Genomic DNA, 15242 nt, shown 5'->3' on the forward strand with positions numbered 1-15242 from the left:
TTTTCTTTCGTTATATCGAAATTTCGTTATACCTGATCAAATCAACAACATAAAACCGATAATGCCACGACCTGAATTCTTATTTCGTTGTAAGTGCAATTTTGTTATAAGCATGTTCATTATAACAGGAGAGCACCATTTTGTATGTATTTAAATAAGTAACTTTGCACCTTGTTTCACTAAGCGGTTTCCTTGCAATTGGGGGAAAGACAAATCTGAGCTTAAACAAACAAAAATGCCATTTGCAGTATATTTTAATTTACTACCTGTACAAAAGGGAATATCTAGCTTCTTCAGAAAGAAAAAACTAACAAACTTCGGCAGGATCTATCCGTTTTCTCTTTTCTTTTCTTTTTTTTTTTTGAAATTCACTGCATCAGGACATCTACCCCCCCCCCCTCTTATCCTAGATCTGATATTCACACGTAGTCCACACAAGAAAAGTTGACCATCCTGTGGTTTATTGTCTAGTTGGTGTAGTAAAGAATTTGATGTTCCCGTGTACCTGGTGGTTGCTGTGACCTTGCATGTGGCTGAAGAGACACCTGGCCAGGTTGACACATTGGATGCTGGACAGTGGCACCAGGACCGCCGGGAGACTTAGGTGGGCGGCATAGTTCAACTCCTGCAGGAGCGCCTCCTGGGAATTCAGCCGCACCACGGCATTCTCCGAGTCAGGCTGAAGCCAGGCAGAAAGTTTGCCAACCACTAATGAGCTCCAGTCTGTACAAGGTAAATGTAAATACGAAATAAAACATGGGATGAAGAAAAAAGCATTTCAAACAACTACAACTACGCGAATTTTTTTTCATCCAACAATGTATGGATATATAACTGCAAAAAGACTTACAAAAGTGCATGGACTGACAAGACATACACACTTCAAAAAGTGTCACCAGCAAATTATTGGAGGGCCCATTAAAAAAAAAAACCAATTACTGCTTACACCTGAGCACACCTTTTATCAAACTTTAACAAACAAGAACACTCCTACAGCAAACTATTTCTCATGCAAAAGAATTCCAATCAATCTTAAAGTACACATCCTCTACGCATTTATTTTTCAATCACACAAAAATTCATGTAATTTTTCTAATCTTTGGAAGTTGGACAGAGATAGAGGCTACTGTATTCTTTTAATATTTTTGAGATTTGCATTCAGTACAAGTGACTACAGTACAGCGCTAACGCACTCTTGAGATTGGGCTGATATGCAGCTTAGCGATATATCGTAAATACAATTTCTGCTTGTATGCCTGAAGCACTATATTTGCTATGATTTAAATAAAAAGGTTGGTGAAAGTACAGGACTGTACATCAAAAATAGTTTGCAAGTTACAATTCCCAACAATACATACAACTAAATGCACTCTACATATTGTAGCAGCAAGTCTAAATGCATTAGACAGGAGGCTCACCGTACATCACAGTATGAATATGGGTGCCCTTCAACTAGACATAAATGTAGCTATCATTCAGATGATCTAGTTTTGAAGTTATCAAGGCATTGTTACGCAATCTTCTGTAACAGCTAGTCACACATGTCCAGTGTTGACCATATTCTACTTTCTTTCTGAAATCATTACCCATATATCCCCACACCAGTACTGTATGAGCTGAAATTTTCGCTTACAGATAATCTCGCGCATCTAACTGAACTTAGTTATTTGCGCGTTGTTATTTTCACGGTTCAAAGGCGATTATTTTGCGAAAATCAAACCACCGCGAAGTTTTTCAGCTCGTACAGTAGTCATCATTATCAATATGAACATGTTTTATTGATTATCTCTCCCCCACCCCCCCCCCCAATTCTACAGATTATTTATATGGCAAAATTAGCAATCTAGAAATATTTTTAGGAGACATTCATGCTGAGAATTTCTCCCCACCATCCTGTGTCACTCACCTTGGCTTGGTAAAAGTAGATCTGACCTTGCAAATGGAGCTATTCTGTCCTTGGCTTTACCCTCTACAAATTCACGCTTGAATCTTGGGTGAACAATTGGTAAGGCTACAAAATCAAACCTGTCAAAGACAAATTTTAAAGAAAACACAATTGAATTTGAATATTATGATGACATTGAAGTATTTGAAAAACAGACGATATCTACCTAATATATTATATAGATAAAGTCATTTTTCTCCCTCTCTCTCTCACACATTAATTGTCCATCTCCTTCAGTGTTGGGACCACTCTGCTTTCTCATGTATACATATAAAATGTGATATGGGTGGCAATTTATGCATTATTTAATAAGTTTGCAGATGATACTAAGTTAGCACACCCTGTAGGAACAGAAGAAGATATTGGGGACATGCAAAGAGACATTGACAATCTCCATTCATGGGCAGGAAAGTGGCAGATGAAATACAATGCTGACAAGTGTGGAGTGATGCATATGGGATACCATAACCCACATCACACCTACCACATGGGGAATGCCACCCTAAGAGTAACACCAGAGGAAAAAGGCCTTGGAGTACTGATTCACAAATCCCACAAAGTTTCAACCCAGCATGCAGCAGCTGCAAAGAAAGCCAACAGAATTTTGAGAATGATCAAGAGAAACTTTGTATGTACAGAAGTAGAGAGGCGCTATCCTAAAACTCTGCAAGTCACTTGTCAGACCACACTTGGGTAAACTGCTGTAAGCAGGCCAGATGTCCATATCTGGAAAAAGACAAGAAATTACTGGAGACAGTGCAGGTCAAAGCCATCAAACTCATTCCCAACCTATACGTAAAAAAGACCTATCCTTTGAAGTCAGACTTAGGATACTCAATCTTACAACTCTGGAAGACAGAAAGAAGAGGGTGACCTTATTCAAGCATAACTCATCACTGTACAGATAGACAATATTGACCCAAACTCCACTTCCAGAGAGCAACATATCAAGGAACCCGAGGACATTCCCAGAAACTGGCCAAAACATGCCTTAGACTGGACATAAGAAAACACTTCTTCAGCCAACGAGTGGTACATGTATATAGCTGGAACAAACTCCCAGATGTCATCCACTCACCTACGCTCCAAACATTCAAGAATTGTCGAAACTGGGTTACAAGCTAATGGGCTACAAAGCTCCCTAAACCCTGCCACACTTGCAATCTATTAACTACGTGAATTGAAGATGGAGGTGTGACATTTCAAGGTAAATTCAAGGTGTAGCAGGCAATTATTCTAGCAATGTCCACTACAGCTGTAGACACGGTTGCTGGTGACTGACCACAAACCTATGTATTTAATCTGCAGGTTCACAGGACAGAACTACTTGTACAGAGAATCATTTACAATAAATGCACATATGCAAATTACCAGTTCTAAGCCAATTTTAACATGCTTACATGTGACCATGCACCTAAAAAAAAACATAGAGTCGCACACACTGATTTTGCGCGAGGACTGAAAATAAGTGAAGTGGGTCAACCTAGCCGCACTTGACTTTTTCATATTTTCTGAAAGAGAGGGTCTTCTTTTACATTATGCTAAAATTTGGTATCATAAAACGGGCAAGAAGGTGTGTTTTTTTAAGCAGTTTATCTCGAACATTTTTGGTAGAATAGTGTGATTAGGTGTGTCTTTAGAATCCCTTTTTCATTTCTGAAAAACCTTGTCCACACTCTTCACTTTCATCTCTAATAACTTTTGAAAGGATAGTGCTACTGCTTTGAAAGTTGGCATTAATTATGGACAGAATGTGTTAATGAGGCATGCTTAATTTCAGTTTAATCTGATAATCCCTTCATTGTTGTTACTCTGGTGGTTTACTTCCTGTTTTTTGTCCCATTCATCACACAGCCAGCACGGTTTGGTGAAGATTAAGCGCTTGAATAGACACTGTACTTCAGAGCCTCTTTTCTAAGTTCACACTTTTCCTGAGTTTGTGCTTTCTTTCCAATATTTAGATAGCTTAGGAGAGTCCATTTGATTTCAGTTATACATAATTTTAAAGCTTAAAGTCTGCTCTTTCAGAATAATGGTCTTAACTCAAAATTCATGTCTGGCACTTTTTGTTTGTTTTGAGGTGCAGGGTCACATATTGGTTATAATCTAATAGTTATAACAATAACCCATACTTGAAATCAACGGAAATGCGTGATGAAATACAAGGACCACAAGTCAAGGTACCCCCGGGCCAGGCCAGGCCGGCCCTGAGCCAAGGTACATGTAATTGGGGTCTAGAGTCCAGGGTTTGCTGCAAAGTACATGTACAAGAGCATGAACAGGTATAACTGCGACCAGCAGCCCCATACGCATAGCGTAATGGGGCTGCGGACTGTAGCATTCAGGATCATGACAGGGTAGTATCGCGGATAGATATCAACTTAGAATCGAAAAATTTCTTCAATTTGAAGACTTACCAGTGAAGTTGAAGTATTGACAACCGGTTTCGGGTAACGTTTGGTTCTGCCAATCTGAATAGTCCCTTTCTATTTGAAGTGATGACTTAATAATGTGACTCTGTCGAGAGGAACCTGGGAGAGCTACACAGTACACTGAATTGATGGCCACCGCATGCGCACACATCACATGCGCACAAATTTCAAACCCATTGACCAGATAAGATGTCTGTTTGCGCATGCGCTGGCCGGCAATTCAGTGTAGCTCTCCCAGGTTCCTCTCGACCGAGTCACATTAAGTCATCAATTTGAACAGAAAGGCCTAGTTAAGGGACTATTGGCAGAACCAAAGGTTGCCTGAAACCAAGGTTCGAAATTGGCGATGGTCCGCTGGCCATTGGCCACCCAAAATCATGTTGGACTAGCTAAAAATCACAAAATTCTGAAGTAACTAGTCCGTCTGGCTAGCCAAAATATTGCTTCAGTGTCAAAATTGATTCTAAGTAGTCCGCCTGGCTAGTTTAAAAAAAAGTTAAGTGCGACCCCTGGAAACCTGTTGTCAATACTTCAAGTTCAACTATACTGATACATAAGTCTTCAAATCGAAGAAATTTTTCGATTTTAAGTTGATATTTATCCGCGATACTACCCTGTCATGATCCTGAATGCTACAGTCCGCAGCCCCACAATCCATACGCTATGCATATGGGGCTGCTGGTCGCAGTTAGAACAGGTTCGTCAGGTTTGCCTCATCTGTCATTTTGCATACTGTAAATTTATAGACTACAACGTCATCTATTTAGAGAGTGACTTTTTTGTGAATCAGGACTTCTTGACAATTTCGCGTGTGGCATGAGCATGACTGAATGATTGAGTCATGAAAGGAGAAATGTATGTAGCGGGTAGACCTCTAGAACTATGCGGTATTTAAGTGGCAAATAGAGACCAATTCAACTGGACCACTTAGTAACTTATATGACTAGTTCTATGACTTTCCCACGCCACCGGCCGGGTTGGCAAAGGAGTTACTCCGACACTCCTTTGGTTTGGGCTGGAGCTGGGATGCTGGCGGGATTGGAAAGAGACAAAAACAGCAAGCAAACGACCACACCACACACAGCACTTGCACACAGACAGGAGGATGAGGGCAAGACAGGCGCGGGCGGGCATGCCACACATTTTACACAACACGCACACATGCCATCCATAGCATCATGCACACGATCATCACCACAGCACACACATGTCAATTTCACCGGTCGGTCGTCAAATCACTGGATCAGTCATGCTCACTTACACGTCTTTGCATAGCTCATAATCATGAGATCTGTCATTATTCACACCGATCACCAAGTTATACTGACTACAGGAATTATTGACAGTTATATGATTACCCTCCGTAAGTTGCTAGTTGCATCGAATTGGAAATATCCGGCACACAGCTGAGGCATCGCCCACAGGACACATGCTGCTGCACCGCCATTGTGGTAGTCTTCAGTATGGAATGCCGAATTAAAAGATTTGCGTGCTTACAGGAGTTACTTAAAGTCGGTAAAAATAAAATGCATTTCCCTTTAACAAACATGACTGTAATGGTCTTTCAAGCAGCAATCTATGAAATTTTCTTACACGAACACAAAAGCAGAAATTTACAATGTCACAATACGTGTTTTCTTCCTTTAAAATTGCTGATTATGAAATAATCAACCCCAAAATTATGAAATAATCAACCCCAAATCACAAACAATTCCTGCCTTTAGAGGCATGGCATGCCATAGAACTTAGTAGTCTTCTTGTTGTTTTGATAATAGACATGGATCTCCTGTAGATCACAGTGTTTTTATGCAATAGCTGAATTCGATCACTAAAAGTAGAATGAAGAATTCTAAGCATAGAAACACAATAAACTGAGAACTTGTGCATACATTATTATAATTTGATCCATGAACATTTCGATTTTTATTTCTAATTCTGGTAATTAGTATGGAAAAGCGACTATTAATGAAGCACCTTTTTGTCGCCCTCTGTTGTCCACTCTCCCCCAGTCTTTTCACTCAAGTACCACACCATGGAGCGGGTACGACTTCTTAGATCATGCCTGAAACATGTCTCATAATTGACTGAAATAAATATGTTCCGAAGTAATCGGCAATTCTTTTGTGTGTTAGAATACTTCAAGATTGTTTTAACATAATTAAAATGGAACCATCGAGGGGTTATCGGGTTTTATGTCTGTATATCTGCCATGCAGTCCTTCCCCATATCGGTCTTCCTTTCATGTGTGCGATGTGCGTAGGGCAGGTGAATATACAACGTGCGTGCCGTGCCGTGGCATGGCATTTCATGTCATTTGTCAGTCACACGCGTTGTTTGGAAGCTTTGCCTTTGTGGTGTACTAACTAGTATTAGGCCCCGCTCCGCAGCTCCGTTGCTGCCCTGTAAATGTATCTAACTGCTGAGTAAAATGGAATTATAGAAGTTACAAATTCTCCATCAGAGTGCTTGCAGTTTCAATATCTCACTCAGAAAGGTAGACATAAAAATCTGTCTGTCTGGAGGAGTTTTTTAAATCATTTTTTGACATTTTGACATTTTGCCATATTACAATTACGTAATCATTAATTGCTCAGAAATCCAACGTTAAGTTTACATACAAAATCATATCTAATGTTACAACAATATTTGTTGAATATTAAACAACTTTTATCTAAATGTTCATTGTGTTTATAGAGCATTTTACTGATATCTACATCATAAATTTCACAAAATTCCAAAATATATAAGTTTATCACCTTAGGGTCCTTGATAATCCACCAGAATCCATCCGGCCCCTCCAGAATCTGGACGTGCGCAATGCGCATACAAGGCCGCTGAAAAATGCGCCACGCTATACCTTATTGCCGCAAAATTGCATCGGGGATGATGCGGCGCCAATTGGTGTCCATATTCTGGCGAGTTGGCACTTTTGCATTCAACCCCTGCACATTAATGCACTTGTCAATGTAATGACGCACCCCACTACCCCCGGACATGGGTGCGTCATGGTCATTTTTTGACTGACCACACGGGGTTTTTGACGCACCCCCACAGTCACTTTTTGACGGACCACACGGGGTTTCTGACGAACACCACAGTCACTTTTTTGACGGACAACACGGGGTTTTTGACGAACACCTAGGTCACTTTTTTGACGGACATCCTCGGTACATTTGACGCACCCCCGTAAATACTGAAAGGATTTTTGCATACGCTTTATTCAAGCAATTTCATTTTCTTTCGGTTCGTAAACACAATTTGTCAAAGTTTCGGCAAGTTTCCCTTACCCTGGCCCTGTAATGCACTTGTCAATGTAATGACGCACCCCACTACCCCCGGACATGGGTGCGTCATGGTCATTTTTTGACGGACCACACGGGGTTTTTGACGGACACCACAGTCACTTTTTTGACGGACATAACGCTGCAAGTGACGAACACCACAGTCACTTTTTTGACGGACAACACGTTGAAAGTGACGCACACCTCGGTCACTTTTGTGACGGACATCCTCGGTACATTTGACGCACCCCCGTAAATACTGAAACGATATTTGCATACGTTTTATTCAAGCAATTTCATTTTCTTTTGGTTCGTACACATAATTTGTAAAAGTTTCGGCAAGTTTCCCTTACCATGTAAGCACCGTATTGTCATTCACCGTACATCACGCTGCTGCTACGATATTCCGAACAGTAGTATTTAGTATCAGTGTATGTATTCTGTGCATGCAATCCATACATGACAATCACATGTTCCCATGTGTGCAGATTAAATGCGCTGTGTGTGCGCGGCCATTGCTAGTGCGGTGGATGCATACTGCTGCGCAGCGCAGGTAGGTACACACCACGCCGCGCCACGGCATTCATATTCCCGCTCGAGTACTGCGTGACTACAGCCTAGTCGCGGTACGTAGAGATCTTATTCGCACAGCTAACAGCGTCGCGCGCGCGCGCGTCTGGCCAGCTGGTCGGGCTATCCCGCGAGCAGAAAATAGCATGCGGCAGGCAGTTCTTCTGCTGCCGTTTCGACAGGAAAGATTGAACTAAGTTGTTACATCGCTGAACAGTCCCTGGTTTAAGATTGAGTATGCATGACTTCATGGGTTTGTTGGAGGGAAAATGTAAGAAGAAAGGGTGGCTTTTAAATTCTTTGCTTGCCAGATTCTGGCAAGCATTTTTTCCTCTTATTCCAAAACGCTTCCCGACTTTGATTTTCACTTGCCGCGGGAAAGCGCTCACTGTAATTTCACTCGCGGTAAGTGTATCCGGGACCGGTAGCGTGCAAAAATGCGTGCAGTTTTCCATAGCCAAGTAACGTACCATGACGCACCCCTCGGTTCAAAATAATGCGTGTTATTTTCCATAGCCAAGTGACGTACCATGACGCACCCCTCGGTCAAAATTTTGACCGACATTGATGGGATTTTGACGCACCCCTCGGTCAACAATTTGACGGACATAGCTGGTAAAATGACGAACACCTGGGTCACAAATTTGACGGACCAAACGAGGAAATGACGCACCCATGTCCGGGGGTAGTGGGGTGAGTCATTACATTGACAAGTGCATAAGCACCGTACCGTCATTCACCGTACATCACTCTGCTGCTACGATACTGTATTCCGAATGCATACATGCAATATCCATAGTCACCTGGCCATACATTATGACTTGTCTGCAGGTGCGCTGTATGTGCGCGGCCGTGCGCGGCCATTTCTAGTCCGGTTGCTGTAGTGCGCGGCCATTTCTAGTCCGGTTGAATGCAACACATGGACGATGTACGTTCGATGAGGAATAACGAGCACACGCTGCTCACTTGCGAATTGCACAGCGTTAGCGAGCGAGTCGCGCACCACTAACACTCAACTTGCAATTGCCTGCTACTGCAGGTACGCGCAGTACGCACCACGCAACGGTATACATTGTACCAAAGATCGTATACGGAATTCCGTATACGATCTTTGATTTTACTATTTAGTACTGTGAGGTTGAAATCGTTATATCGCTAAACAGTATATTAAGTCATTTGCTTGCCAGATTCGGGCAAGCATTTTTCCCTCTTAGGCCTACTCCAAAACGCTTCCCGACTTTGATTTTCACTTGCCGCGGGAAAGCGCTCACTGTAAATTCACTCGCGGTACGTACGTGTATCCGGTACTGGTAGCGTGCAAAAATGCGTGCAGTTTTCCATAGCCAAGTGCATACCATGACTCACCCCTCGGTTCAGAATAATGCGTGTTATTTTCCATAGCCAAGTGACGTACCATGACGCACCCCTCGGTCAAAAATTTGACGACAATGATGGGATTTTGACGCACCTCTCGGTCAAAGATTTGACGGACATAGCTGGTAAAATGACGCACACCTGGGTCACAAATTTGACAGACCAAACGAGGAAATGACGCACCCATGTCCGGGGGTAGTGGGGTGAGTCATTACATTGACAAGTGCATAAATCACCGGCACTGCATCGGCACGTATGATGTAGATTTTGTTTTTCTTTTGTGCTTTTGCAGGTACCATCACACTCTGAGCTTGCAATAAGAGAAAAATCTTGCAACAGAACGGCATATTTCTCTTTTTTTGCGCTTTTTCGGCAGCCCTGATTCTTAACACTGGACTTAATTCACGCATGCTTTGGAGAAGTTGCGCTGATTCTGCATTTTCTTGACGGCAAAATTTGGTATTTTGGATGAATTTTTGGAGGTGAATAAGGGACTTTCCTGTTGGGAACGACAGGTGAACGACAGTGCCAGTATGTGAAATGATGTGATGCATGTGTTGTGACAATAGAATTTGCTGACTTGTGATGAGTTTGTGCGGATTCTGGAAGGTGGCCAAAAACTGGTGGTTTTATTCTAGAACTATAGATTGTTGAAATAACCTAATGTCAATTATCATGAATATGAAGTCACCGCTTATTCAAATGACAAGTAGAACTGATAGATAATTCTCCCTTACAAATCTCGTCAGTCATGTGGGTCCCCACAGTTGCACAGGATGCAATGTGAGGTGCAAACACCTGCATGGCCTATTTATGGCCTGTAGGTCAATGCCATGAGCTGGGTATTGAAAATTCTGTCCAATGATTTTAGAATTTGAAAGAGAATGGCGACATTTCAATGGAGCTTTTGTTATGTTATGTTATGTTATGTTATGTTATGTTATGTTATGTTATGTTATGTTATGTTATGTTATGTTATGTTATGTTATGTTATGTTATGTTATGTTATGTTATGTTATGTTATGTTATGTTATGTTATGTTATGTTATGTTATGTTATGTTATGTTATGTTATGTTATGTTATGTTATGTTATGTTATGTTATGTTATGTTTAAAATATGTTATGTTATACCCCCTACAGGTTTTCAGGAGATTCGTCGAAGTGGGGCGTGTCGCCTATGTTGCCAGTGGGAGCAACAAGGGCAAATTGTGTGTCATTGTTGATGTCATTGACCAGAGAAGGGTATGTCTGCTTGTTTTATACTGAAGACAAGCTACATTTCAGTACTTGTATGTTTAATGTTATGTCTCACAGTAAATTACAATGTTCATACGTAAATTGATGGAAATGAAAGATATTACATTGTATAACCTCAGAGCATGTGATAGTACAAATGCAATACTCAAGAAATTACTCTCTTGTAGTAGTGGTTGTGAATATGTGATGTTTAACAGTATGACATACATATCCATCCAAGTCCTCGTATTAAAAAACAAAACAAAACAGTTTCATAAAAGTATGAGAAGTACTACAAAGGCTGATTTATAAAGCCCTTTAGCAACTGAAGATTTTGTACACAATGGCATATGATTCCCTGGAAGATACAGCAATATTGCTCTCATTTCGACAACTTTCTAAATGATATAGAATAGTTCCTTGAATGTTTATTTTTGTCTATTATAAGTTATGTTTATATGAAAGCCTATTATGACTTTACCAAAGTAATGATGTGTCATAGAATTAGTTCTGACATATTTTGTTGACCTTTGACCGCTTTCAAATTACATAATTATATGCTCCATATGAAAAAAAAAATGGTTAAGCATAAAACTAAAAAACAAAAACAAAAGACAGGCAGTTTCAGGCATTTCAGTTACTGATGGGTTAATGAAATTTAAATGAAATTGCCTGCATTAACTCTTGATATTAATACATCTGCCATGTCCTGCCAGTATGTCAGCATTTTCATGCATTTCCAACCAATGTGGACATGCAACTGGCTGCCATTGCATCGACACCCACTCCAATCATTTGATTTGTATAAACACACAACAAATACACACACACACACACACACACACACACACACACACACACACACACAGTTCAGGCCAACAAAAAGGGTGCATATTGATGGATGAAAACTGCATACTTGGCATGGTAAACTCATTGACTTCACCACACAGTGTTAACTTCAAGAGTAGCCAACTCTCAATGTACCTGTTCACTTTTGTCACTGCTGATCAGGCGCTTGTGGATGGACCATGCTCCGGTGTCCAGCGCCAGGGGATCCGCTTCAAGCAGCTGCACCTGACGGACTTCGTCATCAGCATCCCTCATTCGGCCCGCAACAGCACAGTGAGGAAGGCCTGGGAGAAGGATGAAATCACCAAGAAGTGGGAGGAAACGCGCTGGGCCAAAAAGCTGGCTGCCAAGAAGAGGGTGAGGCCACAGGGATTCCATTTTACTCATCGTTTTCAAAACTTTGCTGCTTCTGTGTTCAGTCATTTGCCAATAAATTAAAAACCACCATTTGTAATGTTGTCATGAGTAAAGAAACTAAGATTATGTGACATAAAACTGAATGATTGGTATTAATCATAGTAACCAAACATTGAATCCAGTGCATGTTAATGCATTTTGTTTTTAAAATCCAATTATTCCATGGAGGGTTCTTGATTGCATAAGGAGCATAATTACCATCATCATATTCTGATTGAAGGCTAGCAAGACAGAGACAAAACAAAACCTAACTAAATACGTAAACAGAGCTGAGCTTCATGGATCAGATACTTGTCCCTTTGAAAGTGTCTTCCTGATACTTTCTGTTTCAGCTACAAATAACAAATATTGAACATTTCTGTCCATACATATTTGGATCTTTCAGAGAGTACAGATGACCGACTTCGACCGCTACAAGCTCATGCGCTGCAAGCAAAAGGTAAAATGTATTCCTGTGTCACCTGTAATCTGTGTTTGCCTGTCATTACTTTCAAGGATTTATGAACAAGACACAATTTATCTTATACAGGAATGCAGTTAGGGACATCCAGCAGGATAGCATAGCAAATGAACACTACCAAACACCCAATCTCAGCCTGCAGTGTGATTATATGCTTGGGGGGAAAAAAGCCAGATGAGTTGGACAGTTTCCCATGAGCAGCTATACCTCCTTAGATAAAAGTGCTATGATTATCAATACCTTTTAGTTTCTTCTGAAATGTGACCTAGGGAACATTTGACACACACAAAAAAAGGAAAGAAAAGATATATTCTCAATTTTGCGAGGACAACCTCAATAATTTACACCAAAGGTCGTGTTGATAGCAAGACACACTGTGTGAACAAGATATAGTGACAGAGCTGTGTTGGTTTGAGACTAGCGTGCTGATTTGACATAGCCTGCAAGATTGGCAAAAAGAAAAACATAAAAAAAGGGCGAAGAATAATATACTTCAATTTAACAAGTCCTCTTTGCATTCTTCTTTCAACAGTTTGTATGCCCTGTAAGGCACCCTGAGATGAACATGATATCGGCAAATTCTTCCTGAATTGTTATTTTTAGTTGCTGTCTGTAGTGAAGTATCCGCTCATTGTGTGTGAAATCTGGGAAAAAAGGGTCCCGATAAAATGTGGATGTATATATAATTTTATGTGTGTACCAGTAGTTAGCATTGACAGTCTTTTGTGTTCCTCAACTGATGGTTTTCCCGTTCTTTCATAATATTTCATTCAACAGAGGAATGCCATTGTGAGCAGGGAGATGGCCAAGATCAAGAAGGCACAGGCATCCGCCAAGTAGTTCTGCTGCTTCCATCGCCATGGAAACTCGTCACAAATAACATCCTGTGAAGTAACGTCTGTTAATGAGGACCAGCAATAAAGGTCTTCATTGATCACAAAATATCATGCTTTGGTGTGATTCTTACCATGTGAAATTTGTCAGAAAGTCGAGTGTGAAATGGAGGGCCTGTGTGTGTCTGCATGTTTGTATTTTTACTTCAAAAGCCACCAGTTGTTATGCTTGTTAGTCTCTGTGCTGTGCTATGAACTTAAAACTCAGTATCGTATGACAAAAGTTTAAACAAATCAGCAAAGAAAACATATTTGCGTCTGCAGCTCAAATAATGTGGCCTACCATGAGATAAAAGTCAGTTCTCCAATTCTTAATCATCTCGCAGTTACTTTAAGGCCATACTCGTGTCAGAATGATAGTCATGCGCTTTTAGTGTGTGTGTTTGTATTGTCCCTGGGTCTGACAAGACCTTGTAGCTAAAAAATCAAGAATTGCAGGAGATTTTAAAAAAAACAAACAAACAAACATTTTTGCAAATCATCAATATTGTTGATGTCAAATGATATAGAAACATTGCTTTGGATTACATTAAAGATTGCAATGTTTTAAAACTCAAATATTATTTTTGATATTCAAAACTAAGTTCAAACTTTATCAAATATCTGCTAATTTAGAACAAGGTTCACAGTCTTGTCACCCCAAGGGCGTTATGTGAAAAAGAATGTGTATGTTTGTGTGTGTGTGTGCAAGTATTGGTTCATGTCTTGGTATTTATGCCTCAAGTACACTGTTTTGTTACTAACACACACAGACACACATGAAAACAACCTTGCAGAACAGCTTGCCTTGAGACCAAATCATTTTCCTATTGTTGGTTTTAGGTAATGTTGGGTTGGGTGTTCTACGAGAAATGTTTCTCTTGTCCTAGGTCAAAGAGGCTTTCACAAATGTGCATTCATAATTCCTACAGTATTGAAATATCATGCAGCATGATTTGAATTCGGTCAGTAGTAAAGAAGTACTTTCTGGGGACATGCATGAATAGAATAGAATAGAATGTAGAAGTTATACACTGTAGTTACTACAATATTGCTTGACAAGATGCCCTTCATCGGTGTACATAAGCACCAATTATTCAGTGTTTTAGTACCAGCCATGATTAAAAAAAAGAAAAATATAATAAATCATTGGCATACATGCATGGGTTGAATTTGAACCAACGATCTGTTTACTAGACAGCAGCACTACCGTGCTCCCTCATAACAGCCAGCGCTGATTCTAAGAAAAAAAAACCAACAAATCTATGCAATAATTCATTACTTTGAAGAAGTTGTATTCAATCAATTTTGTTGTCTCTTGGAAATTTGATGATAAGAAAGGAAATATGCCATAAAAGCTAACTTGTACGTGCTTGTGTAATGTACAAGAAAAAAAAATACTGTAAAAATCTATATGCTGTGCTCAACAACAACTATATATATATATATATATATATATATATATACACATACATACATATATATATATATATATATATATATATATATATATATATATATATATATATATATAGCAATAATTAAGTCACAACAGAGGAATGCAGGGAATGCATTAATAGCCAATCTTGATTTAATGAATAATCCGAATTTTCGAGGATCCTTCCTCTTCTTCAGGGATGACAGTGCGAATATTCACAATGATTATTGAGAGTGAGGTGTTACTACCCTGCTAGCGTGCGCAATATGTGTAACCAAAACAAAAAATAATAGATAATAACAACAAATGCATGTTGTGCGCTTATGAGTGTCATACTCTACGTCATAATAGAGACGACGTCACACTA

The 15242-nt window shown here is 40.0% G+C and overlaps 2 protein-coding genes across 2 annotated transcripts in view; one reads left to right on the forward strand and one right to left on the reverse strand.

Moving 5' to 3' along the window:
* LOC139728230 (protein arginine N-methyltransferase 5-like) overlaps positions 1-5824 on the reverse strand; it is a 28391-nt gene extending 22567 nt beyond the window's left edge. Inside the window, exons 1-3 of the mRNA XM_071639192.1 lie at positions 5736-5824; positions 1907-2025; positions 506-723 (exon numbers count right to left, since the gene is read on the reverse strand). Of these exons, the coding sequence (XP_071495293.1) occupies positions 506-723; positions 1907-2025; positions 5736-5824 (426 nt within the window). The remainder of the gene's footprint in view (positions 1-505; positions 724-1906; positions 2026-5735) is intronic.
* A 566-nt stretch (positions 5825-6390) lies between these two features.
* LOC139728231 (large ribosomal subunit protein eL14-like) lies at positions 6391-13507 on the forward strand. The gene is made up of 5 exons (XM_071639193.1): positions 6391-6418; positions 10744-10845; positions 11851-12045; positions 12491-12544; positions 13343-13507. Exons 1-5 carry the CDS (start codon positions 6410-6412, stop codon positions 13403-13405), a joined length of 423 nt encoding a protein of 140 aa, XP_071495294.1. The 5' UTR covers positions 6391-6409; the 3' UTR covers positions 13406-13507.
* The last annotated feature ends 1735 nt before the right edge of the window (positions 13508-15242 follow it).

Source organism: Diadema antillarum, unplaced genomic scaffold, assembly GCF_040938485.1.
Source record: "Diadema antillarum isolate AM-2024a unplaced genomic scaffold, OU_Dant_1.0 seq00000170_RagTag, whole genome shotgun sequence".
NCBI classification, from domain to species: Eukaryota; Metazoa; Echinodermata; class Echinoidea; order Diadematoida; family Diadematidae; genus Diadema; species Diadema antillarum.